At 40.7% G+C, this 16,266-nt stretch overlaps 2 protein-coding genes across 3 annotated transcripts in view; one reads left to right on the plus strand and one right to left on the minus strand.

Moving 5' to 3' along the window:
- MRPL13 (mitochondrial ribosomal protein L13) overlaps positions 1-2,614 on the minus strand; it is a 38,904-nt gene extending 36,290 nt beyond the window's left edge. Inside the window, exons 1-2 of the mRNA XM_063129911.1 lie at positions 2,534-2,614; positions 511-634 (exon numbers count right to left, since the gene is read on the minus strand). Of these exons, the coding sequence (XP_062985981.1) occupies positions 511-634; positions 2,534-2,560 (151 nt within the window). The 5' untranslated portion in view covers positions 2,561-2,614. The remainder of the gene's footprint in view (positions 1-510; positions 635-2,533) is intronic.
- A 76-nt stretch (positions 2,615-2,690) lies between these two features.
- MTBP (MDM2 binding protein) overlaps positions 2,691-16,266 on the plus strand; it is a 41,201-nt gene continuing 27,625 nt past the window's right edge. Inside the window, exons 1-9 of one of the 2 annotated variants that reach the window (XM_063131094.1) lie at positions 2,691-2,795; positions 4,140-4,220; positions 4,748-4,821; positions 4,903-5,054; positions 10,037-10,095; positions 12,083-12,227; positions 12,901-13,018; positions 13,868-14,008; positions 15,479-15,573. In XM_063131094.1, the coding sequence (XP_062987164.1) occupies positions 2,726-2,795; positions 4,140-4,220; positions 4,748-4,821; positions 4,903-5,054; positions 10,037-10,095; positions 12,083-12,227; positions 12,901-13,018; positions 13,868-14,008; positions 15,479-15,573 (935 nt within the window). In that variant the 5' untranslated portion in view covers positions 2,691-2,725. Of the gene's footprint in view, positions 2,796-4,138; positions 4,221-4,747; positions 4,822-4,902; positions 5,055-10,036; positions 10,096-12,082; positions 12,228-12,900; positions 13,019-13,867; positions 14,009-15,478; positions 15,574-16,266 lie in introns of those variants that run through there. The other variant, XM_063131095.1, reaches the window with a different exon arrangement.

A 16,266-nucleotide genomic window follows, 5' to 3' on the forward strand; every position in this document is an offset into this window, starting at 1 on the left:
AACTTGTGAGGCACAAACCGCCCAGAGAGCTTTGGCTATGGGGCGGTATATAAATGTAATAAATAATAATACTAAATAATAAAAGAAACTTCAACACTTGCTTTTAGAAAAGGTTAGGGGAGAGAAATTCTGAATTTGGCTTCAATTTATGGTCAGCGTTGTTGCAGGCCTAATGTACTCTTGTCATACATCCGAATTTGTGCAGATCATGGATCAGCAGCTGGGATTCTCGCAAAGAACGCTCAATCAGATGTGCCTTCAACTAATTCAGAGAAGCACTTAAGTAAGAGTGCATACTGACATTCACTCAATACAGATTAATTATGCCTTCATAGTAAGGAGATTCCGAGTATGCTTTTTTTGCTTTGTAAATATGAACACACACTGGTATTGGAAGATATTCTAGTTTAAAAATCATGCAAAACTAAAGTCATCCCACCCTTGCTTTAAACCATTAAAATAAATCACCACTGAAAAAGCAAATGTGTTTCAGTCTAGAGCAGAACTCACTTAGTGCATGGTACACGGGTTTATGCTTTCCCTGAAGTCGGATGGCGCTGATGGCTGCAATTTTTCCAGGCGGTTGCATCTTTGCATCTAAAAGATACCAGGCTCGAGCAAATGTGGCCCATTGCTTAACAGAAATAACATAAGTGCAGTTAATATATAGAAATAAATGTATTTAATGCAATGAGCTACCCCATCACACTTGACCCTCTGAAATATGGTTTGCAAATTAAAATCAGCTGTTTTAAAAATAAAATGCAACATCAACCAGCCTAAAAAGAAACTGTTGCTTTCCTAGGGCTGATTAACACAGAAAACCTGTTAGAATTACGAGCTAACAGCCCAACACAAGCTAAATTCTTAAGAACATCTGGAAAACTATAGTTGCATCCTGGCCATAGTTCTTGACTTTTTCACATCTCAAGATACGCCATATATTTGCAACTAACATACTGATTGTATGAAAAGTAGGCGGCACCTAACCTATATGAGAGCAAGTCCACTTGAAGTCAGTGGGAATTATTTCTGAGTAAACATGCATAGGATCCGTGTCATAAAAGAAGAAGAGAAATTAGGGGTGCAATTCTATGCAAGTTTAGACATTTAAAAAGTCCCACAATCCCCAGCATTCCTCAGTAAACACGGCTGGCTGGGAGATGTAGGACTTTTTTTCTGTCTAAACATGCATAGGATTGCACCCATAGAAACTTATTTTAACATGAATTACATATCCCTTTAAATACCAGCATGTTTTAGCTTAAAGCACTTACTGCCAGTAAAGTAGGACAAGCATTTTAACCTTTGGGGAACTGCACAACAGCTACCAAGCAGGGAAGGGGGCAACCCCAGAGGGCCAGACTGGGACCCCAGGAAGGCAGTATTTGCTCCCTGGGCCTGGGGTCCTGCATCCCTGAAATACTTTAACCTTCCTACAACATGGTTTAAAAGAAAACAGTTTTACAGTGCAATCCTACGTGTAAGGATGTAAGAGCCATGCTGGATCAGACCAAGGGTCCATCCAGCCTTCCTCAACCTGGGGCGCTCCAGATGTGTTGCACTGCATCTCCCAGAATGCCCCAGCCAGCTGGCTGGGGCATTCTGGGAGTTGTAGTTCAACACATCTGGAGCGCCCCAGGTTGAGGAAGGCTGACTAGTCCAACAATCTATTCACACAGCGGCCAACCAGCTGCCCACAGGAAACCCACAAGCAGGACATGAGTGCAAAATGTTGTTGTTATTATTTACTGCCCATGTTGTTGTTATTATTTACATTATTTCTATACCACTCAATTATCTAACACAGATTACGCCTGGAACGCTCTTCCAGAACACTTGAGAACTACCAACTCAATCACAGCTTTTAAAACTCAGCTAAAAACTTTTCTTTTCCCTATAGCTTTTAAATATTGAGTTTGTTCTGACTCTATACTGTTAGCTTCACCCCACCCGGTGCCTATTTACACTTCCCTGTGCCTGTTTGCATTCTCTTTCCCTCCTTATTGTTTACTACAACTTTATTAGATTGTAAGCCTATGCGGCAGGGTCTTGCTATTTACTGTGTATAATCTGTACAGCACCATGTACATTGATGGTGCTATATAAATAAATAAATAAATAATAATAATAATAATAATAATAATAATAATAAGGGAGGTATAAACAGTAAAAGAGGCATCCTGCCTCTGATAGCGGAGGTAGCATATAACCAACAAGACTAGAAGCCAGTAATTGCCCTCTCCTCCATGAGTTTTAAAGCCGTCCAAATGCTTGTTTACTGAGGAGGAGGAGAAGTTGGTCCCACAACGGCGCTTACTCTGCCTTTCAAGGCGCGGATTAATTATTCAGGATTAATCGACGCATGAGGCATGCAAGCATCCTCCTATGTCTGTTTACTCGGAAGTAAACCCCGCCGGGTCTCACTGAGTTTACTCCCAGGTAAGAGTGCAGCCTTGAGGGTCTGGCTGGCTGGGCATAGCCGTTAGCAGGGGGCAGGGAAAGCCCGAGGCGGGCAAAGAGTCGCTCTCACCTGCGCGGCCTTGGTATAGCTCGCCATCGCGGCGCCGAGGGGACGCTTCTCGCAGCCGCAAGCGGAAGGAGGAGGGCGGCCTCAGAGGGAACGGAGGCGCCGGCTCCTTCACTGGAAGCGGAAGCGGCGAGGCGGGCTGAGGCCTGCTCAGCTGCGCGGGAGTTTCGAAGGGCGTCGTCGTCGTCTCGAGCCATGGACCGGTACCTTCTCTTCATGAGCTGGCGCGGCCGGCGAGGCGAGGCGGGACCCGAAGGTCTTTCAGGTATAGTTTCGAAAAAGCTATGCTGGGGCGGTTGTGGGAAGCCTTTTCCTTTATTTACCTGTACGTGTCTGCCCATCGTTTATGGCAGGGGTGAGGTACGTCTGGCCATCCAGGTGTTGTTGGACTACAACTCCCATCAGCCCTAGCCAGCCTACCTATGGAGTTGCACGCCAAAGCCTTGTAAAGCAGCGCTGGGCGACTTGTGTTCCTCCGAATGTTTTGGCCTGCAACTCCCATAGTCAATAGTGAGGGAGATCGGATTCAGTTTTTAAATCTCGCTTGAAAACGTTTCTTTTCCTCGAAAGCTTTTCAATCGTAGCGTGGTCATACTAGTCTATATTTTAGTTTTAATTCCCCCTACCCCGGTTGGTTTCCCCCCTCCCTCCCCTGTCTGTTACTGTGATTTTAGGTTGTAAGCCATATGGCAGATTGTCTTGTTTTGCTTTATTCTGTACAGCGCCATGAATATTGATGGCGCTTTATAAATAAAATAATAATAATAATGCTGCGTAGGCCAAAACCTTGTAAAACAGGGGTGACAGCTTGTGGTCTTCCAGTTGCTTTGGCCTACAACTCCTATCAGCCCTAGCCGGTGAGGGATTTTTTAAAATATATATTTATTTATTTATTACATTTCTATACTGCCCAATAGCCGGAGCTCTCTGGGCGGTTCACAAAAATTAAAACCATTCAAAGTATAAAACAACAGTATAAAACCATAATATAATATAAAAACTCAACCAGATAAAAACATGGATGATGGATATTGCAACGCAACAAAATCTGGACAGCCACATGTTTAATATTGCTAGTTTATGGCTTACCTCCTTATGCATAACTGAGAACATACGAGTATTGCAGGATCAGGTTCACCTGTTCCAGCATCTGTTCCCCCATAGTAGTCCAAAAGCAGATTTTTGGACTTCAGCTCCCATCGTCTTCAGTCAGCATGGCCAGTGGACAGGAATGCTGCTAGTTGTAGTCCAAAACATCTGGAGGGCACTAGGTTGGTGAAAGCTGGTATATACCTTCATTTTTCTGGATGCATAACCATGGCTCCTTATTGAGTTGGTTGATTTTCTGTATTTTAAAGAACAGCGTTGAAAGTGGTTTGTCTTGTAACAGCACGTCACACACAGACCTATGGGACATAACAAGTGGCCCTTATATAGCTCGCCTGAGGAGACAGAGAACATTACATCTGCCCTGAGTTGTGAAATCTTGACTGTGTACTGCAGACATTGTGGCATGCATAGCGCTCTAGATTTAAAGTTAGACCTCACAAACTTGTGTTCATCTGCGTATTGTGTTCAATGTATGTAAACTAAAACTAGTGTTTCACAGGGTTGACTGCTGAAAGTATTTATGACTTGCTGGAAACAAACTGTAATGCCTCTCCAAACACAAAACATGAAGGTTTCCCAGGTAAGTGAAGCTTATCTCATTTTACTAGGCATTGGGAACAAAGCTGGGATGGGTATCTCCAAATTTTGCTGCTCATGGGCTTCCCAGAAGCATCTGACAGACCATTGTTGGAGAGAGAGAAATCTTGTGGATTTCAGAAATACGTATGTCTGCTTTGCAATTTATAAACTCACAAGAATCATAGATGTAGACAATTGGATCTGAGTTAGCAGAAAGCAAAATAATAATAATAATAATAATACAGCAACAAAAGGACAACAGAACACAAACCGTTTTCATGTAAGATGGGGAGGAAAGAAAGGATAGTTAATGGCATTTGTTTGAAATAATATTGTAATTTTGTTATCAATATTTTGTGTAAGTTTTAACGAAGGTTATTTGGTCATTTCTTGCATATTCTTGCTGTTTTTGAGTGTTTAGCTCAACTACCTACTAAGCATTTTTGAAGAAGAAATGAGTTTGTGTATGATTTTTTTATTTTTATTTTTTTGCTGCATGTTAATGTTATCTATTTCTTCTCCTTTTAGCATGTTCAGTTGCTGGGATTCCAGGTGTGAAGGAATGGTATTTTGCAATACAGTCAATATGTGGATTTTCTCAGGTGAGTTAGAAAGTCACATAATTATTTGAAATGTTAATATAAGATGGCCAATCCTCATGGATTTTTCTTTTAATTGAATAGTTCTGTAGTTCTGACTGGGAGGACATTGATTTTGACCTAGACAAAGATCAAAGCAAAAACTCGATTCGAAGAAATATTGAGGAGTGCCTTGGTGATGTTCAAAGCACTGAGGAAGAAGATAGTAATAGCCGGGAATCATTATCACTCATTGAGTAAGTTGATCCATTTTTTTATTAATGTGTTTGATAATAAACCTCAATAGTACATTTTAAAAAGCAAAAAACTTAGGTTGCAACACAGAACCATGGAAACCAACACAAATTCTGTCATAGACTTCTGTGGGTTGCTCATCTTCACCAGATGGGTCCACTATGTATGGTGAAAGGGACCCTGCTGAGGCTTGGCCAGGTTGGGAACCAATTATTTTGCCACGATACATACATGGGATTGGGATGCTTACCAGGGAACAGCAAGGACAGGATAGCTTGTATGTTATGCTGTTTATGAGTGGGAAGACAGAATTGAGTGGGGTGGAAGTCAAAGGAAGGCCTATGATAAACTGAGCAAGTTTCTTTTATATTAACAAATGGAGTCTGAGTGGGGACACATATGCAGTTCCCCATAAGAGGCTACTGATTAGACTATAATTGACAGGCATTGTGAAGGACCATTGTAGGTTATTCATATGAGGAAATGGGTGTGCAAATGTTAATTCACAATAACCATAAGCAATTTGACAATAAAAACTTGACACAGTCATTGATACAATTCCAGTGGAGCTATTCAGAGTACCATCTAGTTCAGTTGTGTGGGATCAATATCAACTGATGTGGTCTGAGGATGTTAATGAAATTCTTGGAGGGGTGCAGCTGACTACCTGTATTCTTGATCTTTGCTTATCTTGGCTATTGAAAACTAGCTGAGGGAGGAGAGAAAAATTGAATAGATAGGTGCAAGTAAGAATTAATTCCTTTACGAGAGGAGTACCAGCTCCTTTGAAAGAGACCTCTCCTTAAGAAAGGCTTTTTTTGGGACCCAAATGGTTTTAATAACTATGGTCCAGTCGATAATAACCCTTTTGGAGGTAAGATCCAGAAGAAAGTGATGGTGATTCAACTCTAGGCAGACCAAAACAAAAATACCCTCTAGGATTATTTAGATTCATTTCAGTCCAGCTTCAGGCCTCAGTTTGGCACTGAAGCAGCCTTGGTCAACCCAATGCTCACTTCTTGACCTCAGCAGCTTTTGATACTATCAAACATGGTATTTCTGTGGGTTGGGTGGGGAGACACAATAATAAGGTGATTCCACTCCTACTTGGTTTCAGAAAGTGGTATTGGGGGACCTCATGGCAATTGTGCTCTGGAGGCCTGAAGGGATTCATCTTATCCCCCATGCTTTTTAATGTCTATACAGAACTGCCAGGTGATGTAATCAAGGGATTTGGAGTGAGGTGTCAGCATTATGGCGATGACTCAGTTCTGTTTCTCCATGTCATCTGAGTCAGGGAGGCTGTGCAGGTGCTGAACCAATGTTTGGATTTGGTAATGGACTGGATGAGGGCCAATAAACGGAGACTGAATTCCAAAATAGAGGCCCTCTGGGTAGGTGGTTCCAATAATTGGTATTCAGCCTGTTCTAGACAGGATTCCACTCCCCTAAAAGAGCAAGTGTGTTAATCCTTGGCCCAGTCTTGTAACTTGACACCCTGTTGGCCAGGAGTGCCTTTTATCAGTTTAATCTGTTTCATCAGCGACAAACTTTGCTAGGTAGGAAAGAGAAGGTACACTGTTCTGGCTACAGTGGTTTATGCTCTGGTAACCTCCTGATTGGATTACTTCAATGTATTGAATGTGTGGCTGCCATTGAAGACTACCCAGAAGTTTCAGTTATGGCAGAATATGGTGGCCAGGTTTGTAAATGGTAAAGCCAGTTGGAGTTACATCATAACCATTCTAAAAAATCTGCACTGGCTGTCTATTTTCTTCTGAGCCCAAGTCAAAGTGCTGGTGCTTATCTTTAAAGCAGGGGTGCAGAACCTGTTTTGGATGATCTCCCTACCCAGTCCTCTGCAGGCTGAATGATGTCAGGTGGGTGTGGCCATGTTCTTGGTGTCATTTGCTCCCTTGCCCAAGCACTGGGCAGGCCAGGGATCCTGCTTCACTGTGTGCAGACTTTCCTGAGAGAAGCTGAGCCAGCCTAGTCTTCATCACTCCTTCCGTGGAAGGGGTGGGGGGAGAAGGCAGGGTGGGCAAAGCAGAAGCAGCTGGGTCCCTTTCACTTCTCTGATGGAGGGTTCCACTGCTGGGACAAACCAGTTGGAGTATCCCCACTGTTAACTTCAAAACTGAGATTAGAGATAACAGCAGTGGATGCCCTCTGAGAGGATTCCTCTAAGGGGCAGGGCTTAGAGCATAAGCCTGGCCCATTGGAGGATCCTCTGGAGGCTCCGCGGGCTGAATTGAGGTTCCTGGTTGGCTGGAGGTTCTGCACCCCTGTTTAAAGCTTGGGACCCAAATATCTGAAGGAGCACTTCTCCCTCGATCAGCCTGCCCGTGCCTTAAGATGTTCAGGGGAGGCTCTTCTCCAAGTACCCATAGTACATTATGTGACAACAAGAGAGAGAATCTAATTGATTGTAGCATCCCGATTGTGGAACAACCTTCCCATGGAGGTCAAAACCTGTTTGTTTGCCCAGGCATTTTAATTGATTTATGAAGGTGAATGGTGTTGCTGCCTTTTTTATATATCTTCTGCCTTTTTTGTTATACTAAATATTTTTCAATTGGTATTAATATTTTGAGGAAGCTATTGATACTTTTTTGTTTTACTATTTTTTTTAAAAAAAATTGGTATTGATTTTTTAAGGTAACTATTGATGCTAACACAAGAGGGAGCCAGGCAGTCTCCATCTCTGAAACATAAAAAACAAATTACTTTCTTTTATTAGTGCTGCAACCTTAAACATACTTACTAGGAATAAGCCACCGCTCAACTCAGCAAGCATGCATAGGATTACATTATTAGTATCAAGGCAATAACAATAATTGAGTAGTTATTGAGGCAATTTAGAGTTTGACTTGGGGTGCTTCCCAATCAATGCCAATCAAAAGGCATTGGGTAGCTGTTCTGTCTTTTCATCCTTAACAGATTTTTTTCCCTGGAAAGTAACAAGATCAACGGAGTGAGAGGAAAACATGGAAGGTTACATATGGGAGATGATATCATCTGGACCCCTTGTAAAATTTTGTGAATGAGGCAGCACATTTGCTCAGTAAAAAACTCATCACAAAGTATCGTTAGTTTTGTGACTACTGTTATTACTAGGGAATCATTTAAAATGTAAATTTTAAATCAAGTTTGCAAAGTTTGCAAGTATGTTTTCATAGGATCTTTCTTAGCTCTCTGCTTTACTGAACTGGAGGATTTTTTCTAGGAATTATTCTTAATAAAGGACAGCTGAGCTCAGCAAGTCCATGAGTGTTTCCATTTCCTGGATTGTCTGGGCACTGCCAATGGCAATATCTCCCTTCATGGTTGCTCATCCTCACTTCCTCCTGGCCAATCCACTCACCCCACCTCTAAAGACAGGACTGGGAACCAACCAGAGCAGCACTGCCCTCAGCCAGAACATGCACACTGCACCACTGGAATCATGTCAATAATTCCAATAATTTCTCAGAGACGTGGAGGTGGTCTTCAAGGGTCCTTGTTACCTCTAATATGAACATGGTTTTTTTTTTTTGGTGGTACTCTGACATGATCTCTAAACAAACTAGTTAAGGTGGATTCCTGCATTGAGAAGGGGGTTTGGACTTGATGGCCTTGTAGGCCCCTTCCAACATTACTATTCTATGATTCTATAGTTCTAGTTTTGCAAGCCATAGCCTGAAAAATCTGAAATGAGATTTCCAAGCTGTGAGCAGCGCAGATGCAAGATGTGTATTTTTGGTGTGAATCTGTCAATCACCTGCTAGTGTCTGTTATGAGTAACAAATACTTTCTCTTCTCTCCCCATACCAGTGTGGTAATATACTGCTTTTGAGCTTGGGAACTGGCAATTCTATAGTTCCATTAACATTTTGTGCACATTTTTTTCTCAGGTAAAGTTCAAGCCTTCTTCAGCAACTGACTGTTGTTTAATTAGTGCTTAATTCAACTGCCTTGAATGCACACAGATATAAATGATTGCTTATGAAAATCTGGTTTTCACAATTTATTTGGAGGAATAAATTAGACTTCTGCATAGTGCTGCTGTTGTGTTCTTATTTGAGCTCTGTTGTTGACATTGCTATATCTTGTATGGCATTGAAGCCACGTGGTGTGAAGCCATCGTACAAACAGCATATACACCAGGGAGGAAAGAAAGAGAGAAACTAGTGAGAGATTGAGAGAGACAGGACAGAGAGGATGGGTGAATGAAAGCACTGGTTCATGCTGCTTCCTCCTTCAGGAAGGTGAAAGCTGGGTGCTCTTCCACAGCGATGCCTGGTTCTCCAGAGCTCCATTCCTGCAATTTCTTTCTGCAACAGAATGGTGGGAGTGATTGGAGTGATTCACTCATAGACTAGTTGTTGATGTCGGAAGGAATAATATTAAATTTATTAGTCAGAACATTTGCTGCAGATGTCTTATTGGAAATGAATCTAGTTCTCAGTTTCCCAGTTTGAAAATATGATATTATCTTCAGAACCAGTGTAGTGGTTAGAGTGTTGGACTGAGACTTGGGAGATCTGGGTTCTAGTTCTCACTTGGCCATGAAGCTCACTGGGTGACTTTGGGCCAGTCACTGACACTCAGCTTAACCCACCTCACAGGGCTGTTGTGAGGCTGTTGTGAGGATAAAATTGAGAGGAGAACTATGCAAGCCATCTTGGGTTCCTTGCAAAAGATGGGATATAAATCTAATAATAAATAAAAATAAATAAAGAACTGATATTTGGATGGCATAATGCAGTGGTCTTCAACCAGTGGGTCATGACCCAAAAGTGGGTTGCAAGATCAGTCCAGATGGGTTGTGTAAAGCTGTTGCCGTCATCTTGGGCAATTGTGAAAGTCGTTCCCACATTGCAGGTTGGGAATCCGAGGTGGGTCTCAGGCCTGGATGAGTTGAAGACCGCTGGCATAATATTTTAAAGCACTTTATTCTTGGATGATGGTAACTTTTTCTTTATTCTCAATTGTTATATTTTAGTCTCTATGAGGAATCTGCAGAGAATATACATCTGTTAGCAGACAAGCTTCCTGCTCCTGGTAATCTGAAAATTTTGTAAATCAAGTTTGTTCCCTCTAATATCTTAAAAAATGCATTTTTAGTGACTTTAGTTATATTATGTTTATCATAAATTGTGTTGCATATAGAAGTACTGGGCCTTATGCAAGTAGGCTTGCACATTGATTCTATCGTCCATATATGATCTACTCTATCCAGCAAGGAGTTTTGCATTACTGTAAAGCTCGATACTGGGCCTGTTCACACGTAACAGTGGGGAATTGTGGGTGCTGGATGAGTTCCGTTGCCGAATATTCAACCTCTGATCTGGTCAAACGAGGATTGCTATATGATATCCGAACCTGGATACTATAGGTTAATTGTGGTTTAAACAACCCACAGTTGATCTAGCTACTAATTGTAATTAAGCCACATTTTCTTGCCATTACTTGTAAACTGGATCATTGTCACCAGCCAGTGTTTAGCCTTTGCTTTACCGATTTGAGTGTTTCATGCCCTGGGGCCAAAATGGCAGATTGGCTGAGGTAAGAGAGGCAGGATCAAGGGGGATGGTTCCTTAATCTGAAGATCTTCCAAAAAATAGTTGGTCGCTTCGGTCTTTCTTTGGTTGACTTGTTTGCAGTGAGTACCAACAACAAAGAAATTAATTCTTTCCAAGGTTTCAGGATCCCAAAGCAGAGGCTACAAATGCTCTGTTGGTCCCGTGACTCTGGGGCCTTCTATATGCATTCTTGCCTTTTCCACTAGGAATAATAAAGAGACTGCTCACAAAGTTGAAGGTGTAAACAGGGTGGATTTGATTTAATCAATTTTATTTAAATCACGATTTAAATCACTACTCAGAAAGACTTGATTTAATCATGTAACTCCCCCCTCCCCAAATTTGCACTCTTCCTCACTATATTTTACATACCTCAGAGTTAACAAACACTCATTCTTGCTGGTATAATCTTAATATTTACAACCAGATGAAGGTTTCATTTTTAGAATAGCAAGTTTTCAGATTAGTTTTACAGTTATATCAAAAAATACTGATTTGGTTATTCTATTAGAAACACATCACAGATAATTATGAAATTATTGCGAGGTGAACTATCTCCAGTTTAATAGATTAATCATTCATATTTGGACAACTTTTCTGCTGTACTTTATTGGAAGGAGAAAAATAATCTTACAGAAACCTCTGGAAGAGCATGATATTGTGAATAGATTAATGGAATTCATTTACCAAAAAATTTAAACAGCCTCATGCTACATAATGAAAAACGAATCTTTATTTCATAATGAATAACCTTTGGACTATAATGTATCTTAAATAGAAAACTATCTTTAGATAGATTTTTCCTCAAGCATTTTATTTAAAAAAATCCAATTTAAATAAAAAAATCCAATTTAAATAAAAAAAAACTGATTTTTTTTTAAATCATTGATTTTTATCCACCCTGCTCTGAAGTGTCTTATTGGTCAACAGGGGTGGACTAAACAGGGCCTCCAGTTTTCTGACAGGTCTCAGCAAGTTGAGTGGTCAGAGTGTTGCCCCCTGCCCCCATTAGCTAGTCAGGGACACTGCTAGAAGCCTTCTTTTCCTCTGGCCTGGTTCAGACAACATGCTAAACCATGCTGCTTAACCTCAAAATGGTTAACGGAATGCATTGACCTTAATGCATTCTATTAACCGTTTTGTGGTTAAGCAGCATGGTTTAGCGTGTTGTCTGAACCAAGCCTCTGTGTCTACCTTTATTTCTCCAAAAATTTTACTCATGTTGAAAAGTTGTGATGCTTGTTTTATATTTTTCACTTTGTCAAGTCCTGTTACCGGGAGGATCTTCTCTCTTGGAGGGATTCAAAGTCTTTCTAATTTGGCCCTGCCTTCTACTGAAGAGCGGAGTTAACCATTCATTATCCCTGCTGAACAGAAGGACTCTTCATGTTAACAGACTCTTCATGTCTGTTTCTTGCTAACAGTAAGTGTTTGAGTACTTATATGTATGTTAATTGTTTTTACAGGAAAAGCAATGGTTGATGTAATACTGCAGTCTTCAGAAAGAGATGCCCCCAGATTCAAAGACTGCTTACCTGTCATTGGTGCTTTGAAACACCTGAGAGAATGGCATGCAGCAAACATCACTATTGTAGCAAATGAAAGCAAAACGTGAGTGTTGGTCTCTAAATCATTTGAATAGGAAAATGAGTTGGGGGTGGGCAATTGTGTCATTTTATGGAGGAAATTATTTTTACCACTAAACTAAAAAATTGACATATTTTGGCAGACATTTTAAAAACAAAATGCAAGTTAGTATGACAAGAGTTAACAAAAAGTAGCATACTTTCAAAATGTTGGTTAAAGAGAGACACCTTTTACTTAGAATTTTATATTTGTATTTTTCTGGTAGTTTTCTTCTCAGCCTAGATTTATACTTGAATCGTATAAATGAAATGCATTTGGGTTGTGAATGTTGTCTGGCAGAGATGCACGATGTGCTCTAATGTCACAGTGGGCCTGAGTAGTAGGCAGAAGGAGTGGTCTGCTAAAAACACATAACTTTGGCAAAATAAATCTCTAAGCTAAAGTGTGTTTTGGCAGTAGAATAGAGGCCAGTATAACACACATGATTTTTACATACATCTTAAGATCTATGTATGAAAAAGGACTATTTGAAGGAGTGTTAAAATATGAGTACTTTTCAAAAGGGTAAGCAGTGCATAGCTAATATTTGAAACATCAGAGGAAGATTGTATTTAGCGTTGTAAATGTTGCTTTAAGGATTGGACTTTTATAAAGACTAAGTGAAAGGTTCACAATGTATTTTTTTTTATTCTTACAGTAGTTGGCAAAAAATTGCAGACTATCTTTCTGCTGATATTGTGGCTTCTGAAAACTTAAAAAATAGCATTGATTCAAGAGAATTGTGGAGAGGAAAGATTCAGATCTGGGAGCGAAAGGTATCAGTGTAAAACCTCCTTTAGTGGTACTTCCTTTATCTAACTGCTGAAAAATCTGCACTGAGTTCATACATGGAAAGCCTTTGTACTTTTGATTGAACGTTGTGAACTACAGAATTTACGTTTGCTTTAAACATAGGCCTGAATCCTAAGTGACGTTCAGTTGGCGGGAGTGTCCCATCAGTGGAGTTCCGCTTACTGAACAATCCCACGGTTGGAAGAAGGAATGAGGCAGTTTTCACTGATTCCACCTCTGGCCTGCAGCTTCTTGTTCCCTAAAAAAATGGTTCAAGGGTTGGGGATTCCCTGGAACAATGTGTAGGTGGTTGCTGCAGAAAGGAGAAATCAATAAAAAGGCAGTTCATAGCTCCCAAACCTGCATGTGAATGTGGTTGCAGTAAAAGAGTTGGAGGAATGGAAAGAGAGAAGTGTGAAGTAAGCAGATTCTTTTCCTCTTTCTTATTCCCACAGCAGTGGGTAGCATGCATAAAGAAGGAAGGAAGCAGGAATAAGTGGCAGCATTCTAATCTTACCTGTCCGCCACCTACTTCTCGGTTTTTTGAGAGGGTGCAAAAAGATGTAGATGGGGTCAATGTACTTGAGTGCACACACACAGGAAGAAGCTTATGCTGCCTTTAAAAATGTGCCCAATAATTTTTAGAGTTAGGGTGTTTCTTTTTTCTTAAAATCCAGTAATATTTTGTTTCTTATGCCATTAGTTGCAATGTGCTTTTTCATCTTAATTAATACTTCTTAAAAAGAGGGGGGGGGGAATAAAAGTAACTCCTGCTTCAGATTTTTGCATTTACTCTTTTCTAATACTTCCTGGGTTGTATTTTTCCCCCACAGTTCGGATCTGAAATTACTTTTCCAGATTTCTGTATAATAGGCACTGCATCAGGAAGGCCACTCAACACCTTGTTACATAATACTTTCTTTGCTGCTGATGAAACTAAACAGACAAAGAATATGAATATCCATTTGCCAGAGGTAAAGGAAGTGTTTGATCTGTCATTGAATTGGATTGATTACTCTTCAGGTATCATCAGCTGCTAAATCAAGCTACAGTCAAGAGCAATATAATACAAGATGGCTTATTTTAAGTGAATTGGAAAATATGGCATTGACACAGAAAAGGAAAAAAAGGATTTTCAAATTTAGCTACAGAGGCACATTTTTGCTATCTTGCTATGGTAAAAAAAAAAAGGCTCACATTTGCACAGCTGCAGCATTCTAGAAGTCCATTTCCCAATGTCATAGCTATGCTGCAGAAAATAGCTCTTGTTTTGACCCACCACATGTTCTCCAAGAGAGAACAAAAAGAAAGCAAGAAGAAGATGAAGAGAATTTCAACTCCAGCTGGAACTTGGAATCTCTCTTGAATTCCCAGATCTGCAAGAAAGGGATGAAACATGAGTGATGTTGTGCATTAACTAGGGCTTGCAGAAGCTTCTGCTTAGCAAAAGTTGGGAGAACCCACATCTCTTCTTGACAAAAACAATTCAGGGCAAAAGGTGTATCAGGTCCCCTGCTGTTTGTGTCACTTAGTGCACAAAGGCAACTGAAAATAAGCTCCTGTTAGAAGACAGCTTGCTGAAAATGGAGTTTGAGACTTTTGAAAGAATGTTGTTGGTGTGTGTGTCTGTGTGTAAAGGCACTATCAGTGTCCAGGATGTCTTACAGAGTTACAAAGGTAAAATAGTCAGGGCCCTGCCCCCAAGAAACTTGCAATTGAAGATAGGCAGTGGGGGGAAACCAAAAAAGGGAAGAAGGGAAATACAGGAGTAGGAAGGTAAGAGTGCAGGTAAATGCAGTTACTTGTTTTTGAAGCTTGATTACTATTGGGAATAAGAAATGAACTTCAGTTTGGCCAATTTTCTTTTCCAGTGGTAATCCTAACCACTTCCTGGTATGCTATTACAGAGGGTTCCCTGGCTGGGGGTATTTGAGGTATGCAGGGTGAAAGTGACAGTGGAAATCTCCAGTTTGCAGGCTATGGCCTGGTTCACATACAGGGGTGTGTGTGTGTTAATAAGCGTCACATGCTGGCTCATTTCCCTAATCACCCTCGCCGGTCAGAGCTTGTCATTATGTGCAAATCCAGCGAGGGTGGCAGGTTAGGATGGTTAACAAACAACCCAGCAACCCTACAAACAGAACGTGGCTTCTGGGTGGTCTGTTAGCCACCCACCCACCTTTGCCGGGTTAGCGCATAATACTAAGCTGCGTCCAGTGAGGGTAATTAGTGAAACCGGACAGCATGCACACAGCATGTGTGAGGGTAGTTAATAAGCCACTGTGGTTTATTAACCACCCATGCATGTACGAACCAGGTCATTGTTTTGGATCCCAGCCATGACATAGAACCATTGTTCTATATCTTGTTTAGAAGCATTGATGGTGTGTGTTGGATTCTGCAAATAGTATCAAAATAACCTTTTCAATTTAATTTCTTTTCAGGTTTTCCATTATTATGGTCATGCATTAAAATTTGTACAAATTGTGCTGCTGTCACATCTGCCTTCGTCTTTAGTGTCAGACTTTCAGTTTGAGCTGTATCCTTTTGTTGCAAGATACATTTTGTTTGGTTTAAATGTTTTGAGTGTGTGCACTGGTGACATTTCATAAGCAGGAAATGCTTGGAGAGGTAATAACTACCCTTTTACATTTTGCTTTGTCACATACATTTTAAATAACGATTCAGCTGGCACTAATATTATTTTCATCACCATGGAAGCAGTTGCTTGTTGTACACTTGCAGTCTGATCTTTACTTGGGAGTAAATTTTCTAAAATATTGGCACTAATGAGAAAAAGGAACTGGCCTGATGTATATATACATTGGCAAAAATTGAATTATAATACAATACTGAAATGGAATGGAAGCACTTGTGCTGTTTTTAAAATAAGTTCTCCAATATTGAGGAATACACTCACTCTTAGACAGTAATATTCCCTCCAACTATGGGTGGGTTCGCATGATCATGGAAGAGAAAATAAGCCACCATGGCTTATTTTCTCTTTCTCTCTGTGTGCTGGTATCAAGCTGCCTAATGAGCATAATTACTCTCGCTGGGCATGGGTTGTCGTAACATTCAACCCTGGCAAGGCTGGCTGGCTGGCTGGCTGGCTAGGATGGTTTACAAACCTTGAAACCCATGGCTTGTGCCCAGCAACAGTAATTATGCTAATTAGGCAGCCTGTGACCAGTACCTGCGGGGAAGCAAACAAGCCACTGTGCCTTATCTC

Source organism: Elgaria multicarinata, chromosome 7 (genome assembly GCF_023053635.1).
Source record: "Elgaria multicarinata webbii isolate HBS135686 ecotype San Diego chromosome 7, rElgMul1.1.pri, whole genome shotgun sequence".
Classification (NCBI taxonomy): domain Eukaryota; kingdom Metazoa; phylum Chordata; class Lepidosauria; order Squamata; family Anguidae; genus Elgaria; species Elgaria multicarinata.